The 25,650-nt window shown below is 39.0% G+C and overlaps 1 protein-coding gene and 1 non-coding gene across 2 annotated transcripts; both read right to left on the bottom strand.

Annotated features, from left to right (window-relative positions):
• Positions 1-267: 267 nt before the first annotated feature.
• Positions 268-4,251, bottom strand: LOC132038098 (uncharacterized). Its single transcript, XM_059428821.1, has 5 exons — positions 3,390-4,251; positions 2,044-3,261; positions 1,725-2,006; positions 1,234-1,610; positions 268-1,113 (listed from the first exon to the last, which is right to left on the bottom strand). Exons 1-5 carry the CDS (start codon positions 4,249-4,251, stop codon positions 268-270), a joined length of 3,585 nt encoding a protein of 1,194 aa, XP_059284804.1.
• A 13,633-nt stretch (positions 4,252-17,884) lies between these two features.
• LOC132038744 (small nucleolar RNA R71) lies at positions 17,885-17,990 on the bottom strand. The gene has a single exon (XR_009410226.1). It is a non-coding gene; the product is annotated as a small nucleolar RNA R71 (small nucleolar RNA).
• Between the last annotated feature and the right edge of the window lie 7,660 nt (positions 17,991-25,650).

The raw sequence follows: 25,650 nt of genomic DNA, 5'->3' as shown, positions 1-25,650 counted from the left end.
ACCAGATGAAATGGAAGCAAATCACTTGAATTTTCTTCATACTGCAGGTTTGTAGCCTCACATTCTGTAATTTCCTGCTACAAATGAAAAGGAACATATCCAATGTGTGTTGTCTTTGGTATATAAGCTGCATTTAGCCTCATCTGTTTAAGTTATCCAGCATGGGGATGAGCATGCATGCACACTAATACCACCCATCCTGAACTTCTCAAACAACTAGACTAGATGCAGGAAAAAACTGTCCCACAGCCTTCCATCATACACATGCTAAAGAAAGCAATTTAAGCAAATCGGTTGTTGAAACTCTAGTGTCCGATGCATATCTGATTCTCGATTTGGAATACGAGCCTTATCAATGTTCAATAGTTTCCTAGCCATAGAAGGTAGCTCCTGAAAAGTGTTAAATTGCTGTGTACCTGCAAAATCAAAAACATAGTTAGCTAAAAAATCTTCCAGGCAGTTTCCCTTCCTATATATGTGCTCCACTTCAACAATCTGCCCTCTTATCAATCTGTTGATGTCCTTTAAGATCATACTAATACACCATGGAACTTCCCATGTTCCTCTAATGAACATCTTCATGGCTAAGGAGTCAGTTTCCACCAATAAAGGATACAGTTGATGATCCATACAATACTTAATTCCTTGCTTGATGGCCACAGCTTCAGCAACTAAATTATTCCCATCTGCAATCTTTTGAGCTGCTGCATATACCAGATCTCCATTATCATCTCTAATGCAAAAGGCCACTGAACTAGGACCTGGATTTCCTCTTGAAGCACCATCACTGTTGCACTTATACCAACCACTTGCAGGCACTCTCCATGTCACAATTGTGCACTTCAGGCTTGGTCTAAACTGTTCAAAGTAATCAATAATATCAAGCCACTTATGAGGGATGTTCTGCCAAACTGGATACCTTACTTTGCATAGCAAGTGAATGTTCTGAGAAATTTCATGGATCACCCTATGCATAGACATTGAACCTCCATGAAGCTTTGTGTTTCTCCATTTCCATATTTTCCACATGATCATTCCTGGTACTGCTTTAATGATAGGTTTCAGCTTATAATGACAATTAGTATTCCACCATATTTGCACTACTTGTTTCACCTGAGAGCAATTCATTTGTATACCAGCAACACTACCAAAAACCTTCTAGATATATTGTGCACACCATTTAGAATAAATGATCAATGGTTTCTTCATGCAATAACAACACCTAGATACTACATTTATTCCAATGCTAGCTAGCACTTCATCAACAGGTAGCTTAAACTTCCATAATCTCCATAAGAAAAAGGATATCTTGAAAGGGACCCCTTTTATCCATAGCTGTTTATACACTGTAGAGATATGGCCTTTTTGTCTAAGCAGATTCCAGGCACTTGAAACAGTAAACTTCCCAGAGCTAGTCATCATCCACCATGCCTTGTCCCACAAAGTTGAACTTTCTTTCATCAGAAGTTCCTCTTGAATATGATTAACAATTTCACCTGGTAGTAGTTGTTGTAGCTTATGGAAATTCCAATCATTTCCATCTAGCAGTTCAGATACATCTTCCACACTTTCATCAATGACTTGATCAGGTAATGTATAGTACAAGGCTCCTAATTTTGTCCAGTTGTCAAACCAGACATTAGCAGTTCCACTCTTAGTTTCCCACTATATTTCCTATTCTATACTATCTCTTGCTTCTAACATCATCTTCCAAACCTGTGTACCTCCCTTCCATTGGACATACTGAGGATATTGCTTCTTGCAGTATTTGTTCCATAGGTAATTGGCCCATAGTGAGTTTGAGGTTCTAAAATTCCACCATAATTTAGCACATAATGCCTTTGACACATCAAACAAGGATCTGAAGCCCAAACCACCCTCCTCCTTAGGAAAACACATATTAAGCCATGCAGACCAATGCCTAGATTTGACATCTTCCTTATTACTCCAGAAAAATTTGGCAAAAATCTGATGTATTTCCTTGATAACACATTTTGGAGGTTTCACTGCAGATAATAGATGTATAGGGACACTTTGAAGTACACTTGATATCAGCAACCTTTCCTCCAGGTGATAGCAACCTCCCTTTCCAAGCTTGCAGTTTATCCTTCACCTTTTTAATAAGTTCAGAATAATCTGTTTTCCTCTTCCTAGCATGAGAAATTGGGCATCCTAAGTACACAAAAGGAAATGAACCTCTTGAAAATCCTGTAGTTGTTGCCACCCCTTGTACAATATTCTGTGAAACTTTAGCAAACATGTAAAAAGAACTTTTCCTTTTGTTAATCAGCTGACCAGACACCTTCTCATAATCCTGTAACACCTTCATGATCATGTTTAGTGAATCATTGTCTGCTGAGGCAAAGATTATGGTGTCATCTGCATATGCCAAGTGGTTAAGATTGGCACTCCATTTTGGCATCCCATAACCTTTAAATTCAGAGATTTCAAACAATGAATTCAAGGCTCTTGTCAGAACCTCTGCAGATAAAATGAACAAAGCAGGTGACAAAGGGTCACCCTGCTTGACACCCCTAGTTGAGTGAAAGAAGCCATGAGGTTGACCATTAACTAGCACTGAATACCAGTTATTAGCCAACAATCTCCATACTAAGTCCACACTCCTTTCTGCAAACCCCATCTTCCTGAGTACCTTAGTTAAAAATAACCATGATACTCTATCATAGGCTTTAGTCATATCAAGTTTCAAAACTACATTTGTAGATTTTCCTCTCAATCTAATGTCATCCATAATTTCCTGAGTCAACAAGACATTTTCAATGATGTTTCTCCCTTTAACAAAACCAGACTGATTAGCTGAAATGAGCCTAGGAAGAATATGATCAATCTTGTCATGTAACACTCTAGAAATTATCTTGTTTATGAAGTTGCTAAGACTTATTGGCCTCATATCAGAAAATGTCTCAACTTCATTCTTCTTAGGCAACAATACAAGATTTGTGTGTGTTATAGACTTAGGAAGAGTGTGACCCTCAAAGTAAGCCTTCACCACCTTATGCACATCAACACCAACTATATCCCAACATGACTGGTAAAACAAACCTGATAAACCATCAGGGCCACTTGCACTATCCCCAGCTAGTTCAAATACTGCTTGCCTAACTTCTTCAAGACTTGGAATACTGCAAAATACAACATTATCCTCCTCTGTCACCAGCTCTTGAATATGCTCCAATAATGAAAACTCCTCCTGCTGAGGCTCTTGAGTGAATTGCTTCTGATAAAAGGAAATTGCCTCATCTGCTAAGTTGTATGCCCTTCAATCCAAGTACCATCAGAGTTTTGTATTCTTTTGATCTGAGTTCTCTTCCTTCTGCCCTTCACTATATTATGGAAGAATCTTGTATTTCTATCTCCTTCTGCAAAACAGTCAAAACCAGCTTTTTGTCTCCAAAATTCCTCCTCATAATGCATATATTTCTTCAGTTCAGCTTGTGCTCTTTGAAGGATCATTCTATTACCTTCTGTAGGGAATTCCTCAAACAAGTCTTCTTTGATTCTAACTATCTCCTCTCTAATGCTCAGCTGTTTGAAAATGTCCCCAAAAGTATGTTTACTCCACTGTGATAGAGCAGTTTTCACACTTTTCAATTTTTGCTTAAAAGCCAGGAAAACATCAATTGAATCACCTTGCCAATGTTGCCTAACTACATCAGGAAAATCTGCATGCTCAGTCCAAAACTTCAAAAATTTGAAAGTTTTAATAAATGTCTGAGTTTGATCAGTACAAGATAATAACAAAGGTGCATGATCAGACCCAGTCCTTGACAGGTGATCTACTTCAATTTGACCAAACCAGGATTGAAACAGATCATTAACAAGCATCCTATCCAACCTTTTGAAAATGCATTCTCCATTTGTTCTACCATTCCACCATGTAAAAGGGCTGCCTTTGAAGTTAACCTCAGACAACTCACAGGAATTGACACAACAAGCAAAATCTTCATATTCCTGAGGGAAAACAGGCAAGCCTCCAATCTTCTCTTCTTCATTCAGAATTACATTAAAATCACCACCTATTAGCCATGGCATTGACATAGTGGCTGATAGATTACACAAACAGTCCCATAAATTCACTCTTTCCACTTCATCACACTTTGCATACACCATAGTAACTACCATATTTTTGTGCAATTCCTGGAAAAATAGCTTAACAGTAATTTGTTGTGCAGTATCCTCCAAAATATCCACATCAATGTTTTCATTAAAAAAAAAAACATATTTTACCATTGCAATTAGCCTTGGCATACTGCATACCAATTTTCCTTCTATATTGATCAATATGTCTCAAATGTTGGAAAGGTTCCATAAAAGCTATCAGGAAGAACTTGTGGTGCCTGTGCAGCATCTGCACTCTATGAAAAGCTTTTTGAGTTCTCACTGATCTAATATTCCAAAAAAGAGCCTTCATCAGCATTTATAACTAGATTTAGAAGTACCTCTTTTTGGCATCACCCTTACAGGTTGGATTTCCTGACCTACTTGTTTCTTGGCATTTCTTGTACCTTTCACCTGAGACTTAGGTGAGAGGTCTGCTTCTTTTGTAACATGATCCAATACAATAGCAATAGCTTCTTCATCATCTAAACAGCTGATATCTTCTGCCTTTTTTCCTACTGTATCTGATCCTACATCCAACTCTTCAATATTATGAGATACCAGATCATGTAATTCCCTCATAGGAGAATTTCCCCTTATCTTTGTGACCTGTTGATCTTGAGGTATTTCTGCCAATCCACTTCCTTCCAGGAGAACATCAGTGACCTGAATTTGACCCTTCAAGTTATTGTTTTCCATCAAAGCCAAATCCATCAAAGCCAAGTTATTGTTTTCCATCAAAGCCAAATTGTTGTTTTCCATCAAAGGTTGTTCTTCCACTAATCTTTCCTCATTAGATGGCTCCACTTCAAAATCAGTCAACCCCTCTTCTTGTGCTATTTGAGATTGTGATGCTGTTTCCACCTCCATTAGTGCCTCCTTATGCAGAACTTCATTACCCTTTATTAATGTAGTTGGACTTGAATATGCATTCTTTTGCTGTATTTGCTCTTCTTTTCCATTATTCACCACCACAATGGAAGCTTCTACAACAACTTCAGTCTCCTTTTGCTGTACCAATACACTTTGATCAGCCTGCTGTTGTATCTGGTCATCCTTTCCTTGTATTAATCCATTATGTCCAATCTCAATGTTGATCACTTCTTCATTCTGAGCCACACTATCAGCATTGATGACCTCAATGGCCTGCTCATCTTCTTGTAAGGCATCAAACTTGTTATGAGTAACTATATCATCAGCCTGTTGACTTTGTTTTTGAGTAGTTTCATCTGTGCTTGTAGATGGTGGCTCATCAAACACTCTATTATCTTTCACTACATTCCAATTTCCAGGATCACCAAGCACTTTGCCACTAGCCAATAATCTAGCATTAAACCTCATTCTATTATTATGTTGATTCTTCCTTTTCTTCTCAGGGATTGGATTTTGAGGAATTTCACTATGAATCATAGCTTTTCCTCTTCCAGAATTAACAGGCATGTCCTGTTTAGTAACCACAACAGATGAGTTCCCCTTATCTTCACTTATAACCACCTGTTTTCCATTCTCCTGAACATCAGTACCCTTCTCCTCATCATCAACATATGCTAATTCAGGGTGTAAATTCCAGCATTCATCTTCACAATGACCTTGTAACTTGCATTCACAACAATACTTTGGCAAATAATCATATCTGATCTTTACCTTATCCACTCTAATTCCCTGAGTTTCATCATCTTCAATTTCCATATTCACATAGGAAGGAAGATCAGCCAATAAGTCTAGCAAAACTTTAACTCGTGCACAGCTTGGTCTAGTTCTATTCTCAGTTGCTTTATCCAGGTGTAGTGGAATTCCAACGTGCAGAAGCAAGTGAAAATAGAGACTCTTGACCAAAGAAAGTTGGCATAAGATCTGGGAATGAGATCCAAGTAATCACCCTAGATGTTTCTTCATCTATTTTAAACTTAGTATCATAAATTAAAGGCCTCATTTGATAAGAACATCCATCCCTCGACTATATAATATGACCCTTTGGAACATAGATTAATAAAGTCCTCCCTGAGAGATAAACGTATCAATACGTGCCTATGTCTAAATAGACCAATTTCACACTGTCCTTTAATCCCACATTGCGCAGGCACAATGGTACGTAGTTCTTCCATCTCAGGCCAACCATAAGAAAACTTACCAATGACGGCATATTGTAGTTTCTGCATTCGTTCCATTTGTTCTACTTCATTTTGTTTCCAACGTAATACTGGTACACCATTGCAAAAGGTTACATTCTTCAAAGGAATTGTTGACATAGGGTTAGGGTTTTGCACGAGGTTCAAAGTGTGTGGTTTAAACAATTCATTGTATTTGGTCCATTTCATGTTGATCAACTTAAGGTTTTAGCGCGCTTGTATCAACGCATTTTTCACGTGAATCGCTCAAAATATTACCATAACTTGTTTGACTTGGAACCAACTCTTCTTTGTTATACTTCAATAATAATTTCTATGTTGATCAATCTCTTTGGTTTTGTAAAATATTACATGACCAAAGTGTTTATCCTAATCAACTTGGAACTTCCTTTAACCCATATGACCGATTTTCGCCTAAGGATAGAACACGTTGCTCTACCTATTCTACATACGTGTTTAGCACAATAATAATGAACAGAAAAGTAAAGGACACGATGATTTTTACATGGAAACCACCCGACTCACAAAGGCGATAAAAACCACAACCTACACCTCTGTAGGATTTTTCCCAAACTCCAGTACAACAATGAACCTCTGCAAATTCAATTTACAATCCATGTAACCTAAGAACTAACCTTTTTTTGATTATTTTTCCCATGCTGATAATGACCCTGACTGCTCTTCAACCCCAGATTGATGATGCTTATTGTCAGCTTTCTTGGCGTTTTCTCAGATCCACCATCTATTTCCACCAGTTTTGCCGATGAGGACTGAAATGTGGACTTCTTTTCTTTCCCAGATATTGGAGGGTTTTTCTCTGTTTTCTCCTTTCTTATTTTTTCACGAACCCTTATACCTCCTTCACTTGTTTTTCCTAATAGGCCTCCGATATTATCTTGGATTGAACTCTTAATGTCCAGTAACTCATTTTTTTTGAAAAGTTGTTGTGACTCTAATTTCTTTCGTTTTAACCCTTGTTTTAGGTTCTTTAGAAATTTTACCCTTTCTGTAAGCCCCAACCATTTTTCTTTCCCATTTTATCTTTCCAGATGAATAGATTCACCTAGGAGGGAATGGATAGTTGATGACAGTGAAATAAAGTGGCATGTTCGGATTGGTTGAGTCATGAGATTGAATAGTGAACCTAGAGTTATCGGAGAAGAAGGAGAAGAAGGGCATTTCTTTTCTCAGATTTGGTGTTGTGATGAAGGAGAGAATAAAGTAAATAAGATTTTGAGGATTTGTGGATTGTTTAAGTAGAGGTGAGGAGACAAGGAAGGTGGTCTAAACAGAGGAGGTCAAAAGTCATTTTGGGAAGCAAATTGATTTGATTTGCTGCCGTTTTCAAGAGGGGTCATCATGACTCTTTTTCTCTTTTCTCAAAGCTATTTTAATATTGGCTAGGTTCTTGACAGGGTAGGTAGAACAGGTTTTACAAGTTGTTTCATGATCTAAATGTACAATTAATTGTAACTAAAGAAATACATACCTGAATTAATAACGATTAACCATGTGCAATCCCGATCTTCAGCCCAGTTGTTATGACAGAATACCTTTGTAGAACTATTTCGAGATCATGAAACTGTTAAGGTATGGCCACATAATCAAATGTAAAGGACTGAGTAATATATTTTATGCTTCCAACTTTGAAGTACTCAGTTTATCTGAACCAAGGATTCTGGCTAAGTTTTTGAGGAAGACTGTTATCATCATTCTTTTAGCATGGTCTCCATCTTAACCCTTTATCAACTATCAGTAGCTCAATTTTGACTGACATCATAGGAATATTCAATTTTGAGGTCACGTGACAATTGCTTGCTTTGTTGAGCCCGGACCTGTTTTGACTAATTGTTCCCTTGGTATCTCTTTTTTATTTCTTTGAACAGGTTCCTCAACCTGTTTCTTCTGCAATGCAAGACCTTTCCTTGAGATTCATCTCCCATAGTGGTTGAACCTTATTTTCCCCCTGTCAATGTGCTTTCCATAAAAGGTTGACATATGTGCTGATGAACCCATTTCCTCTGCATGATTCCTTGAAGAGTCCCCCTGTCTGAGTGCCAGTATGTCTAATTGTTGCTTGTCATCTCCTTAATTTGTATTTCCTTTTTTTTCAAAATGTTGCAAGTGAAAGGAGCTTTCATGTGAATAGTCTCTGTATCTTGAGCAAGCCTTGAGTTAGTGCTTTTTGTGCTTGCTCCCTTTCACTACAACTGCTAAGTAATCAGAGATTAGTTTTAGGAACCCATACTAGGCGGGTCCTTGTCCTTGTACAAGAGGGTGAATCAAGTCTTTCTTCATCCATTCTGGCATAGCCCAAGTGAATCTGCTTCTTACCCCTATTGTAGACTTCTTTGATATTTTCTTAGTCAGTAATAAAGTCTAATGAAAAGACCTGTTCCTTTTACCTGTTGCAGTCAGTATAGCAGGTATGATCCTTCTGTCAATAGGCCTCATCCCAATCTTATTTCCTGTAGGATGAAACACATATCTTCTTGTCCATCTTGAGAATACATAAGGAGCCTAGTTCCCTTTTCTTGTATCACTAGTATTGAGAGGCTTAGTATTCCTATATCTTGATATGAGCTCTTTCTTTTGGCTGAGAAGGTAGGTCATATCTCTTCTTCTCATATGAGGAGGCATGTAGGGGAACCTGTTCTCGTTTCCTGTTTCATTTGTTTTAAGAGATCTAATATTTCTTTTGGCAGTCTTAGATTCTCTCCTTGGGCTGTCAAGATGAACCCTATTTCTCATTGTCCATACTGCAGGCACATATAGGGACTTGTTTTCTATCCTTGTTCTATTTGTGTTCCCTATTTTAGTTCTTATGTCAGTTGCTTTCAGGTATCTTTCTATATGCCTTATATTCACAGGGCACTTGCTTCTAGAGTGTCTAGTTTTACCATAAAGTGTGCAATATTCTCCTGCTGTAGATTCCCTTCTTTCTTGTTCCTTGTTGTACCCTAGACTAGAGTTTGCATTATGTATTTGCCTAGCAAAATTTGAGAGCATTGTGATGATTGTGTCCAGGGACTGACTCTCCCGAGATTTTTTCTCATTCTTTCTAAGTCAAGGCACAATTTTCTAGATTTTCTCTCTCAGATTACATCTCATTATTCATCCTTCTGTACTCAGCTTCCACCTTAGTTGCTCCTCTCTTATTACAAATTTTCCAGTTGATATCTCTTTTTGCTTTTGGATTTTTGTTCTAAGAGACGTGACCAAGGTATCACGTTGACTGATCTGTTCCTTTAATAAGCTGATCTCCTTTTCAGCTTTTATTTAACTAGCCTCTAACTCAATAGATTCATGCTTCAGGCTCGTGTAGGCATTGAGTAACTAAACCCTTTTTGTGCTCATATCATGATATTCATCAATTAGAGTACTCATTAAGGAGGTGAGCCTTCTTTGAGAATATGTCCAGTTTATCTTTCAGGTCAAGAACATTTACCTCTGAGTCTTCATCCGTATCTAGTTCTGAGTATCCAATAACCACAAGAGCCATGTGATTAGCTTCATCCTTAGTGTCTTCGTGAGAGTTTGAACTCCACTGTTACACCTCGTAGTTTTGTACGTTGAGATTCGTCGGATGTCAGTTGTCCTAGTCTTGGACACTGGAGTTATCTTCAAGGTTATATGAGATTATACATGTCTATTTTATGGTTATGAGGGTTTAAGTTTATGTTTATTAAGTTATGTAAAGATTGGAGAATAAGCGAATCGAAGAAATTAAGTTTGTTGAAACTTTGGGAAAACTTGGCAAAATTTTGGATAGGATTTTTGGTCCAACTTGAGCGAGGTATATCTTATAGAATATGAGGAGTTATGAAATGCATAACCTATGTAAATTCAAGTTCAACGAAACTTCTTTCCAATGCAACTGACAGATCGCAAATCTGAGAAGTACGGGATAATGTACAGCCCATACCTTATTTCCAGAATTTTCCAAAAAGTTGGGATTTTGACATTCCAGGTACGGGATAAATGTACGGGATGTGCATTGAAGTACGGCCAGTAGACTTTGGGCATACTTTATGTCGGTGGATTTTAAGTGTTGCATTATATTTCATTTTTTCCTCTTGGGGGCTCATTTCATCCCAAAACAGACCCAAATACACTCCTAAACCCTCTTCATGAGCTCTTATACTAAACCAAAGCAAAACTCAAGAGAATTGAGTGAATTAAGTGCTAGGAAGCTCATTTAGGTTTGCTAAGTGCAAGAAGTTCTTGTTGTTGAACTTGGAGGTTTTCCTCAAGTGAATTAATTAGATCCAGAGCTTGTTCTTGCATGATTAAGGTAAGGTTTCACCTCTATTATACGTTCTTGCTATTGTTTGATGATTTTGCAACTTGATTTAAGGAACAAAAGGTAAAGAGAAGTCCAAACATGAGTTAGGAATTACGTTGAGATTATGGACTGTTTGAGCATGTTGTGGTTGTGTACTTGAGCTAATTTCCATGTATATGAGTAGTATCTAATGTTGTTGATGTGTTGATCGGATTATACTCCTTGATTGGGAAGAAATAAAGTGTATATTGTTATTGTATATTGGTATACTTTGGGTTGTTTGGTATATAATCTTTGTATGGACAGTGAAAGGAATATTTAAGGACTTTTGTAAGCTTATTGTTGTTATTGTGGGTTGTCGCATATGTTGATGTGATTGGAGAGTAAGGGAAAATGTTGCTCGTTTCATTTTAGAATCAAGCTATCGTTGATATACGTGATATGCTAGCGTCATCTAAGTTAGTATATGTATTCCTTGTTATAGGATTGGTGTGCTAGTTGTAAGTAGCTCGATTGTTGGATTGCTTGGATGACTTAAGGTATGTTAAGGTTGTCCCTTTCCTCTCTTTTTTGTCATGATCCTTATGAACAAGATGTACACATAACGTTAAATTCATAATGATTCTATTCTTATAAGTTAGGGATGATCCGTTTGATTCATGTTCTATAGTGTTATCTTCGGAAAGTCTTCCTTTAGATCCAATATGATCTCTAAAGTTACTTGTTGATGAAAATGCTATCCCATAATGATGTTCGGACGTATAACGACCTTACATCACTTTGACATATTCAGAATGTACTCTTATTATGTTTATGCATTGAATTTTATTTATATATATGCATATACAAACCTGTGACTCCTCAGGAGTTAATATACGCGTATATTTTAAATTATATATGTATGTATGGGGTATGGGGAAGGTGACAGCGTTATATACGCACTACCACCTGATCAGCAGGTCATATAATGATGATGGTGATGCCCACAGAGGCCGATATGGTATGATGGGATACCGACAGAGGCTTTACAGGCATATATATGTATGACCTCTTGCATGCATGCACAGTATTTATGCATATCATTGGTCCACAGTGGCAGTTCAGATGTGCAGGTGGATTCTCTCATGTCTCTGTTATGCTGCCTTCCATGCGTTACATATTCTCAGTATATTGTTCGTACTGACGTCCCTTTTCTTGGGGGCACTGCATTTCATGCCCGCAAGTCTTGATATCCAGGATCACGGTCCTTCCAGTAGGATATCAGCTCAGCAGATAGTGTTTTTACACTGCACTTGTTCCGAAGTTGCCTTGTGAGTCAGCATATATATATATATATATATATATATATATACACACATATGCATATACCATGGGTATGGCGGGGCTCTTTCCCGACCACGTTATGTCATGTACTCCAGTAGAGGCTTGTAGACAGTTATGTACAATCAGATGTTGTATGTCCTTTCAGACTTATTTTATTCCAGTCTATTACTTATATAATTTAGCGGACTACCCCATGGAGGCCCTAATGGCCCACCTCTGCTTATGATTACGTTACAGATGTATGTCTAGTGGTACTTAGCGAGTAAGGCCAGGTGCCCATCATGGCCCTCCAGTTTGGGTCGTGATATCCAAGCAGTTATCATGGCCTTTTTGCATCCAAGACCCTAAGGTGGGCAATTTTTTATCCTTGTTTTTGGCGCTTCATTCATACCAACTTCTCTGGCATAGTTGCAATTATTTGGTCTATCTTCTTCAGGCTTATGAGCTTGTATCAGGGAATCCCAAATTTTCTTAGCACTTGCGTATCTAGCGATTCTTTTGTACTCTTCAATCCCCAACCTGCAATTTAGAATTTGTACTGCTTTAGCATTCAGTTCCATAATTCTAAAGTTTTCAACTGAGAATTCTTCTTCCATTTTTATTCTCCTTGAGCCATCAGGTCTGGTTGCAGTGGGAACAAGTAGGCCTCATGGGGTGATTATCTAGAGATCATAGTCCACTCCCATCAAATATGTCTTCATGTGTTTTTTCCACAGTGCAAAGTGTTCTCTATTGAAAAATGGTGGCCTGTCGATTGATCTTCCTTCACTGAGTCCCCTAGATGGTGCAATTATTATCACGATCTTCTCCTAAGGTGTTAGCTTTTTTAGTAGAACCTGACTCTTATACCACTTGTTGGGTTGCACGACCTAAGTGTTTATCCTGATCAACACCTGATTTTCGCCTTAGGATAGATCACGTTGGTCTACCTATTCTACGTACGTGTTAGCATAATAATAATGAACAGAAAAGTAAAGGACACGATGATTTTTATGTGGAAACCACCCGACTAACAAAGGCGATAAAAACTACAACCTACACTTCTGTAGGATTTTCCCCAAACTCCATAATAACAACAATGAGCCTCTGCAAATTCAAGTTACAATCCCCATAACCGAGAAACTAACCTTCAATCCCTATCTCACTAATCTCCCTAGACTAGTAAGAAACCTCTAAGTTGATCCCAACTTGAAGTTTAATTTACAACGTTTTGTATCTAAATGTAATGTTTCTGACAAAGCGGATAAAGATACAACTCGATATCCCAAACTAACACAAGTTTTCTAGACTCAAGAACTGTAAAACATAACCTTATTCTAAAACTTCTTCAATCTTCTTCTTGCACTAGGGACGCATGCCTGAATACTTGAATATTCTTGATATATCCTTTGATTGTTCAATATTCTGAATTCTCTCTTTGTGGGTGCGCAAACCTTTTTTTTTTGTAAGACTTGGATATTGATAACATTGAGTCCACAGCAAGTCGGGAAACCAAAAAAAACCTCTTTGAATAGGCCCATAACATATTAGGGTTTGTGCTGTATTTGGATTCTTTACTTGTTGAGTCCGCTTCTTGTTCGGTAGAAGTCTTACTAATCCTTACAAATATGGCAAGAAAATCTGCATACTTGACCGCCAAGTCTTTACCATAAAACTGCATATCCTAGTTTTGGAGAACTTGTGCTGGAACATGTTCACGAACCTGTTTCATCCACTTAGTTCGTCTGCCTCTGAATCTCTGCACTATCTGATATGGAACATGTTCACAAACCTGTTTCATCATCCCCTTCTCGTTCATTCCTGCGACTCTATCTTTAGTCTGCTTTTGTGATGGATGGAGGAACATGCTAATAGACCCGTTTCATTGATCATGTGTTACTCTGTGTGTGTCTTCTTTATTTATATTTATTCATTGCTTGAATAAATAATGTCTTCCGCCTTGTATCAGCTCTGTGACTCTATATCAGCTCTGTGACTCTAACCATGTTCTTGCTCTATGTTGCAACATGTTCGCAGACCTGGTTCATATGTTTTGTTTGCAACTTTCTTTGCTTGAGCAATTTCTTCTAAGTCTTGTCTTAGTCACCGCTCCTGCTTCATGATCTCTATCTTCTGATTCATTCACCAACTGCACCTGATGACTCGTTGTGATAGAACATGTATTAGGCTTGTTCTATTCTTTTACTGAACTGCTCTGGGACTTAGTCATCTTCATCTCATTGAACTAGTACTTGTCTGCATCTATCTCTGTGATGGAACATGTGTTTTGACCAGTTCCATTTACCATGTGCTTTCCCCATTGCACTTTCCTTGACAAACTTATGTTGACCATCAAGTGTTGATGTGTCTGCAGCTTCTTGCAATAGAACATGTCTATAGACCTGTTCTATCCATCCCGTGTTTTATGCTCTTTCAAGCTTTTTATATTGTCTGGAACCTCTGCTTCATCTCAACCATCAACTAACTGTCTAGTTTTGTTTCATTACTTTGTCCACTGTCACATGTACCTACACCTGGTTTTCTTTTCATTATAGGTTCACTTTGTCGATCATAAAAAATTCACACATGGCTTTGTGCCAACATTATCCAATAGGTATCAGTCAATATTCCTTTTTCTCTAAGGTCGGCATGAAATAACTTTCAGCCTCCAATTGCTTAAGGGTCAGTTCCTTTGAATGGTTCCTCTGAATGTTGTGACTGCTTCACTGAGTCCCTTGGAGATTTGTTTGGATGTCTCGTTCTTCAAATGAATTCCACCTTATATCTCCCTTTGATTCTCTTGTACATTATTTGTCAAATCATTAAAACCTCAATATTATGCTCATGATCATCGAGCCAGCAACTGCACAACAGAACTTTCTCCTGTAACAAGTGAACTTATTCACCCTCTGATCCCCATTTGAGTTTGGAAGTCTTTCATCCTCTTTGGCTTTGATGAACCCTAACCCTGTTTCTTTCCATAATCTAAATAGCCAAGCTCCCAATATTTCTAGGCATGAACCAAACACCTTCTATCCTCTAAGATCTCAATCTTCACAGATCTCTAGATATCTACCACCAGTTATCACGCAAACCTCGTTTGTACCACCTCAAAGCTCATAGATTCCTCCCAACCCAAGTATACACTACCAAAACATTCCTAATTCCTAGCAAATATCTCTCTAGGTGGACAGTTTGCTCATATTCCCTACACTCAAGGTACTCAGTATCCTTCTGCCCACTATTTTCAACACACTCATACCCTACCTCCTTTGTATCACCAAATGCCCTATACATCACCTCCAGTCCACCAAATGTCCTATACATCACCTCCAGTTCATCAAATTCCCTACACACCACCTCCATTCTACCAAAACTCCCAACATTACCTTGTGAACCTTCCCCCTCACATTTGCATTAGTATAGTGGCAATGCATTTGCACCTTCACCAGCCTTTACCAAGTGCACCAAGATCGAATTGACCAAGTTCAATAGAGAGGACTTGAGAACTTGGTTGTACAAAGTGGAACAATTCTTCTCAATGAGGATATTCCTATTCACCAAAGGTTGAAACTAGTAGCTACACACTTTGAAAAAGGATGCCCTGCAGTGGCATCAAGGCTATTTAAGAAGAAGAGCCAATCTAGCCTTACCAACTTAGGAAGATCATGTTTATGCCCTAGCAGATTGGTTTGGGGCTAAGTGTACAGATCCTACAATAGAATTGTTACGGGTAAAGAATAATGGATTCGTGAAGGACTATCATGCTGCTTTTGATAGCGTGATGACAAGAATCAGCTTGTCTGTGTCCATGCAACTAGTATTTTCTTAAACAATCTTAAGCTGAGCTTAGTAATGCAGTAAGGATTGGTAATCCTTGTATCTTCCCCAAGCATACTTAGCCAGACTCCAGAAGTCTAACTTTGCTACTAAAAGTAAGGCTATCAGGAGCAATTATATAGGACAATTATATGCTAAAAGAAATACAAACAAAGGGTCCTCAGTGGGGGCAAAGCACCAACAATGTGGGAAACAATAGGGAACCAATAACTTCCATATTTAATACCAACAAAAGAAGAAGATTGATGATGTGCCCGGAATTTATGGCACATCCAAGTCCTTTTTACGAGAAGTTTTACTTGTTTTTAATCAAGCTAGTGTTTATTTAATGTGTTTTTAAGTGCTTTTCAGGTAACGGAGCAGATTTGCAACCAAAACAGTTAAAGTACAGAAGTTGACCGTAAACTCAGTATACGGACCATATTCTCAAATACGGGTCGTATTCCAGGGGCGTATTTAAGGATAAGCAGAACCAGAAGGGCATACTGAGATGGTGAAATACAAATAACTTTTACGGACCGTATTCCACTTTACGGTCCGTATTTCAAAGCATATTTAATCATTTAGACATTTGGCAGAAAGTTGAAGTTTTGGAAGTTAAAAGACGACTATGCAGAAGTCGGACCGTAAATCAAAATACGGTTCGTATTTCAGGAGGTTGCAGTTAAACAACTCTTGAGGGAAACCCTGGGCGTAAACTAGTTTACGGTTCGTATTTCAAAATACGGACCGTATTTTGTACTGACGGGTACCAAAGTGCAAATCTGTAACTTTTACGTTTTCAGAACCTATAAATAGTCATTGTATGGTTTTAATTGTTATCAGTTATTATATTTTTGTCTCTTGACTTAGAACATCAAATACTCTTTAGTTTTTGAAGATTAAAACATCAATTCAAGTATTATCAATTCCGCTTTTCTTCCGAAGTAAGCAATTATGAATTCTTCAATTTCTTATTTCTTGTTCTTTGTCATGAGTAGCTAAATTCCCTTACTAGGGTAGTGAACCCAATGATGGGTGTTTTGTGATTGATATACACATAATGGATTATTAGGGTTTATTTATTCTTCATTCTTCATTCATAATTAATGGTTGCAAACATTGATTAATGCAATAAAGCTTGATTTGTTTGGGAAAACAATTAGGGTTGGTAAGAATAAATAACAAGAACTCAAAGCTTTAAACTTTGTTTAATAAATTCACTTAGGAATAAGAAGAATTTAATTGACATAATTAACCGTTCTTCATATTTACTTTCTTATATTTGGGAAAATCATAGAAAGAGATAATCTTTATTTATTGGAAAATAGTAGAGATTCATATAGAGGTTAAGTGCATTCATATAATGATCCATAAGAAGTATATCAAGATCAATACCTATGATCATACACCTTATCTAAGGGGGACACAACTTTGGTTTCTTTTACCATAAATTACAATCCAAAGCAATTAGTTAGCAATTAGTCATAAACAACCAACTTTTACAAAAATCACCGGATTAAGACATTAGACCTAAATTAAGCATTCTACGAGCTTAGTAACCTTTTCACACCATATTCCTAGTGGGATTCGACCCCAACCTAGTTGGGTTACTATATTTGACATCGTCCGCTTTACGCTAATTAAAGGTGTAATTTGAGCGTATCAAATTTTGGCACCGTTGCCAGGGACTACGGTTCTGAAATTACTAAATAGCATTTGCTTTGATTGAAGTCTTTTTCTTATTCTATCAGACCTTGTTTGCTATTCCTTGTAAACCAGGTGAACATGAATTAGAATCAGCAAAACCAACGTGCTGGTAACCAGGGGAATCGATTGAATAATCAGGCGAATGAATCAGATGGAGAAAATGTTTTTGCTGATCTTATTCCGGAGGAGGACTATGCATCTGCTATTGTTCATCCTCGATGTGGAGCTGCAAACGTAAAAATTGACTCCTCTCTATACCAGTTGTTGAAGCTTGAGGGCTACTTTCGGAACTCTACCGAGAATGACCCTCAACGTCATTTGCAGAATTTTATGGATATATGTGCTAATCACATCCAAAACAACGTTCCACAAGATGTTATTCGGCTGAGGTTATTCAAATATTCCTTAGCTGGAGATTCAAGAGCACGGTTCGAGAAGCTGCCCCGAAATTCTATTACTACATAGGCAGAGATGGCAGCAGTCTTTCTCAAGAAATGGTACCCTCCTAGCAAAAAGGCTGAGATTCGTGACAAGATCTATGAATTTAAGCAGCGATCGGGGGAACAGTTATATGAAGCTTGGGAGAGATTCAAAGAGTATTTGCAAAAGATTCCAAATCATAATTTTCCGGAGAACATATTAATGGAGAAGTTCTACTGAGGGTCGGATCCGAAGGACGCAATCGGTTGCTAACAATGCGGTGATGGTTGTTTCATGAATAAATCTTACTGACGAGTGACTTACATGCTTGACAGGCTGACCACTCACAATCAGGCTTGGCACTCGAACAATGCTGACATTGTGACTTACGGTAGTGCCATGATCCAGAATATGGTAAAGGAGAATCTAGATACCCAGCAAACATTGGCTGAGCTTGCAACAAATATTTTCTTGCTAACAAAGAAGTTTGATGAAACCCAGTTAAGAAGGTGAATGTTTGTGAGGATGATGCAGGTATGCCGAAAGGGACGTACCAGACCCAAGAGGGTCCGTTTCATGAGGGACCTCCTATGCAGATTGAAGATGCTAACTATGTGAATAACTCTCAAGGGGTTATCAAAGACAGAACTACCAAGGTGGTTACCAGAATCAGAATCAATGGAGACCTCAGCAAGGTCAAGGTACTTATAACAACAACAACTCAGGGAACTAAAATAATAATTATGGTGGTATGAACCAAGGGAGCTACAACAAGAGCGACAATTTTGGGAACAAGAGTTTCGATCCTTATATACCACCGAAACGGCAGTCAACCGAGCAAGGTAGTTCGAAGGTTGAAGCAATGCTTGAGAAGATTCTGGCAAATCAATCAAAGTCTGAGAGGACTTTATCTGGGCTGATAGAGACAGTGGGTTCCCATACAACAGCTATTTAGAAGCTTGAGTCACAGATGTGTGATATTTCTAGAGAGCAGTACCCTCCTAAAAAGGGAGGACTTCCTAGTGACACTATTCCAAATCCAAAGAATGGGGGGAGATGGTGTAGATCGGGTGTTTGCCATTAGTACTCGGAGTGGTAAAATGCTCTAAGGTTCTGAAAAAAGGTTGTTCAGCTTGAGCCGATAGATGAAGAAGAAGAGGTGTACTCTGAAGCACCAATTATTGTTGATGAGAATCCTACGGACAAGAAAGTTGCTGATATTCCAGAGATTTTGAAGGAGGTTGATGACAAGAGCAAGCAAACTGTGAAAGAGGCTCTCCGCCTTTTGACTCAGCTTTTCAAATCAAAACCTCCCTTTTCTCAGAGGTTGGTGAAGAAGAAAAAAGATGCTAAGTTTGAAAAAAAATTATGATCAGCTAAAGCAATTGTCTCTAAAATTTCCCTTCTTGAAGCTATCAAGGAGATGCTGGTTTTGCTAAATATTTGAAGGACACCTAACCAAGAAGAAAATGGTGCAACATGAAACTGTGAGTTTGACTCACAATGTGAGTTCCATCATTTCAACAACTACTGTTCAAAAGAAGGGCGATCTTGGGGCGTTCATCATTCCTTATTCTGTTGGGCACCATGATTTTCCTCGTGGTTTGTGTCATAATGGGGCGAGTATTAATTTGATGCCAGTTGCTATACACAAACAATCAGGTTTGGGGATGCTAAGGCCGACTACTATGAGGTTACAGATGGCTGATAAGTCTATTAAGAGGCCAGTTGGTGTGGTTGATGCTGTTCTTGTACGAGTTGGTGAATTTATGTTGCCCGCTAATTTTGTGATCCTTGACTGTGCTTTTGATAGGGACATTCCTATTATTCTAGGGAGACCCGAACCTTGCTACAGGGAGAGCTTTGATGGATTCTGAGAAAAATGAAATCAAATTTCGAGTCAACGATGAAGAAGTTACTTTTCAAGATAGCAAGGGAATGAAGTTACCAAGTGCTTACGAGAGCATTTCGGTAATTGATTAGTTTGATGTTGTTGATGAAGCGATGGAGTTCAAGATGGAAGAATAAAGTTTGGGCGAAGCTCTAGCCGGTATTCTTGTGAACTTTGATGCTGAAGACATGGAGGGTTATGTGGAGACAGTTAATTCGCTTGTTGGGTTGGGCTCATATTCTTACCACCCAAAGAAGCTAAATCTTGATCTGTAAAATAGAAAAACTCCTCCAAAGAAAGCCTTTTGATTATTGAGCCACCTAAGTTGGAGCTTAAGCAGCTCCCATCACATCTGAAGTATGAGTTTCTTGGTCCGAACAATACATTGCCAGTCATTATTTCAGCCCTACTAACTGAGGAGCAGACTCTGCAGCTTTTGGAGGTATTGCGTGAATATAGGCGTGCTATTGGGTGGACCATAGCAGACATTCGGGAAATTCCTTTTGGGATCTGTGAACATAAAATCCAGTTGGAGGAGGATGGCAAAAATCGAGTGTAGAGCATCAAAGGAGATTGAACTAGAATATGCAAGAGGTAGTCAAGAAAGAGATCATAAAATGGTTAAACGCTGGAGTGGTTTACCCGATTGCTGATAGTAAATGGGTGAGCCCAGTCCAATGTGTTCCTAAGAAGGGTGGCATCACAGTTGTGCCCAATGCAAAGAATGAGCTGATTTCGATGAGAACTATAAGCGGATGGAGAGTTTGCATGGACTATCGCAAGCTCAACACTGCCACATGCAAGGATCACTTCCCTATGCCTTTTATTGATCAAATGCTTGATCGACTAGCAGGGTGTTCTTATTATTACTTCCTTGATGGTTATTCGGGCGACAATCAGATCAATATTGCATTGGAGGATCAAAAAAAGACGTCGTTTACTTGTCCTTATGAGACGTTTGCGTTCAGCCGGATGCCCTTTAGGTTATGTAATGCTCCAGCCACTTTTCAGAGGTGCATGATGTTGATCTTTTCTGACATGGTAGAGGACTACTTGGAAGTGTTCATGGATGACTTCTCTGTTATGGGTGATTCATTTGATGATTGTCTTGGCCATCTGGGTCAAGTGCTGAAAAGATGTGAAGAGACAAATGTCGTGCTAAATTAGGAGAAGTGCCACTTTATGGTGAAGGAAGGGATCTTCCTCGGTCACAAAATCTCTGAAAAGTGAATTGAGGTCGATCAAGCGAAGATAGATGTGATTGCAAAACTTCCTTCACCTATCTCAGTTAAAGGTGTCTGAAGTTTCTTGGGACATGCTGGGTTCTACATGCGCTTCATTAAAGATTTCTCCAAGATTGCTAACCCGATGTGCAAGCTTCTTGAAAAAGCGGCTAAGTTTTTATTTGATGACAAGTGTGGAAAGGCATTTGATGAGTTAAAGCAGTGCCTCACTACTGCTCCTATTATTGTTGCTCCTAATTGGTCCTTGCCCTTTGAATTGATGTGTGATGCTAGTGGTTTCGCAATAGGTGATGTGCTTGGCCAGAGGCACAATAAAATTATGAACCCAATCTATTATGCAAGCAGAATATTGAATGTTGCCCAGATGAATTACACAGTGATGGAGCAAGAGCTACTTGCCATAGTTTTTGTTTTTGAGAAGTTTCGGGCCTATTTGTTGGGGTCCAAAGTAGTAGTGTACACTGATCATGCAGCATTGAGATACCTTATGGCGAAGAAGGAAGCAAAGCCGTGACTGATCCGATGGGTGCTATTGCTGCAAGAGTTTGATTTTGAGGTGAAGGACCGCAAGGGTATTGAGAATCAGGTTGCTGACCATCTCTCTCGACTTGAAGAAACTGGGAGACCTTCGGATGAGCTAGATATAGATGATGCGTTTCCAGATGAGAGTGTGTTGGCTATGTCAATGGAAGTGGCACTGTGGTATGTTGACATTGCTAATTATTTGGTGACAGGCATAGTTCCAGAAGTTATCAAAGCTTACCAAAAGAAGAAGTTCTTGTGGGATTCTCGACAATACTATTGGGACGAGCCTTATTTGTTCCGAACATGCACAGACAACATCATTCGGCGCTGTATTCCCTAAAGTGAAGTGATGGCGATTCTAAAGGCATGCCATGACTCTCTTGTTGGGGGTCAACATAGTAGTAACCGGACTGCGGCAAAGGTTCTTGAATGCAGTTATTACTGGTCGACTATCTTTCATGATGCAAATCTATTGTTAAGGTCTTGTGATCAATGCCAGAGGCAAGGGAATATCGGCAGAAGGAAAGAGATGCCTATGAATTTTGTGATGAAGGTAGAAGTGTTCGATGTCTGGGGGATTGACATTTTAGGACCCTTTGTGAGTTCTAGTGGCATGAAATATATCTTGGTTGCTGTGGACTATGTGTCGAAATGGGTAGAAGTGGTGGCTTTACCTAACAATGAGGACAAGAGTGTCATGGGGTTCCTCAAGAAGAACATATTCACTCGATTTGGTACTTCGAGGGTTATAATCAACGATGGTGGTTCCCACTTTTTCAATAGAGCTTTCGCAGGATTGATGGAGAAATATGGCGTAAAACATAGGGTGGAAACACCTTATCATCCTCAGACAAGTGGGCAAGTGGAAGTGTCCAATCGGGAGATCAAGAGTATTCTAGCTAAAACGGTGAATGCAAATAGAACTGATTGGGCCCGTAAGCTCGATGATGCTCTATGGGCATATCGGACTGCTTTCAAGACTCCGATTGGGACTTCACCTTTCAAGCTCATTTTCGGAAAAGCTTGTGACTTGCCGGTTGAACTTGAACATAAGGCTATGTGGGCTTTGAAGAGGTTGAATAGGGTTTAGGAAGAGGCGACCAAGCTAAGGTTGTTTCGACTCAATAAGATGGATGAATTTCGGCACCAGGCATATGAGAGTGCATCACTTTATAAAGAGAGGATGAAGCAGTATCATGACAAGAATATCTTGAAGCGAGAATTCTACAAGGGTGATCACATGTCGTTTAACTCTCGCTTGAAGTTGCTACCGGGCAAGCTAAAATCGCGGTGTCGGTCCGTTTGAGGTGGTAGGTGTTTCACCCCATGGGGCGATTGAACTGAAGTCCGGAGATGGAACTCAGACATTTAAGGTGAATGGGCAGAGGGTGAAGCACTATCATGGGATGGTTGATCGGAATAGAATTGTTGACTGCTACCGGTTGAAACACCTAAGAACGAACTCTAACCCGTTGTTCGCTGATAAGGAGTGAATGGGTACCACCGTCGTGCCGCGACGTTAACTCAAGCGCTTCTTGGGAGGCAACCGAAGTGTAATGTGTATTTTATTTTTGTTTTTATTGCATATAGGGTAATGGTTGTTTTGGTGCCGGAACAGATTGCGTAAAAATGCTGAATAGCAGGTAAGATAAGTAATCAGAGAGACTGTTTTGCAACATTGCAAAATGCGCCTGGTGTTTACGGACCGTATTTCACAATACGGACCGTAAAACAAGGCGTATTTAATAATATTACAAAACAGTGCTAAATGTCACAAAACAGTAGCACTGTTTTATAACATGAAAAATTACGACCATGGAATATGGACCGTATTTCAAAATACGGCCCGTAAACCTGGTCGTAATCCTTCATGACACAATACAGTGCACTGTCCAAAGAACTATCTCTAAATACGGGCCGTAAATCACTTTATGGACCATATTTGGAAGAAAAAATAGGAGAAAAAAAAGGAGAAAAAAAGAAACGGGCAGTCATTTAAATCACAGAGAGAGAGAAGAATATATACCGCCTCTTTCATTATTTTCCACCACTTCAAACATAACCGCCCACTCTAACTTCACAAACCCACGACCTTCCACTACCAAACTAATCATCTTCCACCTCTCATCTCCATAAATACACTATTGCACCATCTTAAATTCATCATCTTCACAAAAACATAACCCTAATCTCTTTACCCTTGGTTTAACCGCTCTTGTTGATTTTAATCTCAAAATTCTTCAAGGTTATCATCTAATATTCATCAGTACAGGTATGATTGACACTCTCCACTCTTACTTTACGCAATTTGGGTTTGCAATAGTTGGTGGGTGTTGATTAGACTAGGGTTTTTGTGCAAATTTGTCTTGTTTAATGATCATGTATGGGGATAATGATGTTGTAAGCTTTGAAATCTCTTGGGAAGTATGTTAATAGGACCCAAATGGGTTGGAGCACATTCCACACCTTGAATTTCAAATTTGAGGTTTTGGTATGCCCACCAATAGCATGACTCATGAGTAATTGATGCGAATTCGGTAGAAAATTAGGTGAAGTCTGAGTAACCCAATCCCCAAAACAATGTGAAACCAGGATTTTCAATATACTTGAACAACCAAAACATGCTTTGTTTCTGTGATTGTGTGATGCGAAATACGACCTCAGTTTACGGACCGAAATTTAGTTTACGGTCCGTATTTAATCATAAGTTGACAGACAGTGAGGTCAACCAAAGAAATGGCATAATACCATCTCAGTTTACGGACCGTATTTCACTTTACGGTCCGTCTTTCACATTTAGGGTCATAGATAGAACACAGTTTTGTGTACAGTTATTTCGTTTTTGTTTGGTTGTTCCATTAAAGCACATAAGATGTGTCTTTTACAGGAATGGGTCAAAAAAAGAATGCAAGGAAAGTGGGGGCCCAACGCAAAGGCACAAGAAAGAAAGTGCGCTCGGACTTTAATTTGAGAGATGAACCCTCCAATTCGGAAGGGGAAAAATCAGGATCCGAGTGCGCAGAAGTTATACCGCCACCGAAGGTCAGAGGGGCCCCCACGCAAGGCACATCGACAAGGCCATCTACATCCCCAACCATGACACCGTCCAAGTCCTCGTCGGAAGCCTCCCAGTCTAAAGAGGGGAATCCTGACTCGAATGTATCAAGCAGGGGGGAAACCCAGGAGAGTGGCTCAGAGGAGCCAAGTGCGAGCCATGCTACGGATGATGATACACCGCCGTAGGGTCGTAAATTAGCCGTATGGACCAAACGGCTAGAGGAAGAAAAACTCCGATTCTCGGTCAAAGGGTCAAAGGAATTGTATGATCAATGGATGGCCGGGACAGAAACTGGGGGAAAGCTGCAGAAGAAAATAATCGAGGAGCAGCGACTGATTTTCGATGGGGTTTCGGCACATTCATTGCTAGACGAGACCGTCAAGATGTAGAAGCTGGATGTGTTCACTCACAAACTAGGAGAGTATGCTCCGTGATACGCTCAAATTACACCTATGAGTGGCGTAAAGCGGTCGTTGTCAAATATAATAACCCAAACAAGGTTAGGGTCGAATACCACAGGGAATATGGAGAGAAAAGGGTACTAATTGTATGCGATACTAGTCTTTAAAGGCTTTAATCCTATTCTGAATAGCTTGAAATATTTGTTGTGTAATGTAAACGAATACTTTGACTTGAATTGTAATTAATGCGAGAGAGAGACTAAGGTTGTGTTCCCAGCTTTGATTAGATATTATGCTTCAGGTTTCAATGTGATATACTTCTAATGGTTGTTCTAAGAGTATGCACTCGATCTCTTAAGGACTTCCTAATGTTTCCCAACAGTTAGGCCGTATTTCCTCTTTATGATTTTTCCAAATGCGAAAGAGTTGAAATCGAAGAGCGACCAATAATGCAAATTAGACTTCTTTTTATTCCTAAGTTAGTCTATTAAACGAAGGTTAACGCCCCGAGTCATTGTTAGGCAATCTTACCAATGCTAACTCTCTTTCCCAAGAAAAGTTAGTGTAATGGCTTAGGCTAATGCTTGCAATCATTACCCAATGCTAAAACACAAAGATTGAATAAATACCACCAACCATTATGCATATATCAATAGTAGAAACCCATTCACATAATACCCATCATAGGGTCCACAACCTTAGAACTAAAATTAGCTATTCATCATTTTGTTTAACAAAGAAAGCTTA

This window comes from Lycium ferocissimum, chromosome 11 (assembly GCF_029784015.1).
Source record: "Lycium ferocissimum isolate CSIRO_LF1 chromosome 11, AGI_CSIRO_Lferr_CH_V1, whole genome shotgun sequence".
In the NCBI taxonomy this organism is placed as follows: Eukaryota; Viridiplantae; Streptophyta; class Magnoliopsida; order Solanales; family Solanaceae; genus Lycium; species Lycium ferocissimum.
The sequence above is the reverse complement of the archived record's forward strand: the minus strand, read 5'-3'. Positions and strand labels throughout refer to the sequence as shown.

Excerpts from the sequence above, each read along its gene's own strand:
- LOC132038098 (XM_059428821.1), bottom strand. The coding sequence starts at position 4,251 with ATGGTAAAATATGTTTTTTTTTTTAATGAAAACATTGATGTGGATATT. Across the intron at positions 2,007-2,043 it reads AAAGGTTGCTGATATCAAGT|TGAAACCTCCAAAATGTGTT; the intron begins GTACTTCAAAGT and ends TATTATCTGCAG. Across the intron at positions 1,114-1,233 it reads TAGCTAGCATTGGAATAAAT|GTGAAACAAGTAGTGCAAAT; the intron begins GTAGTATCTAGG and ends AATTGCTCTCAG.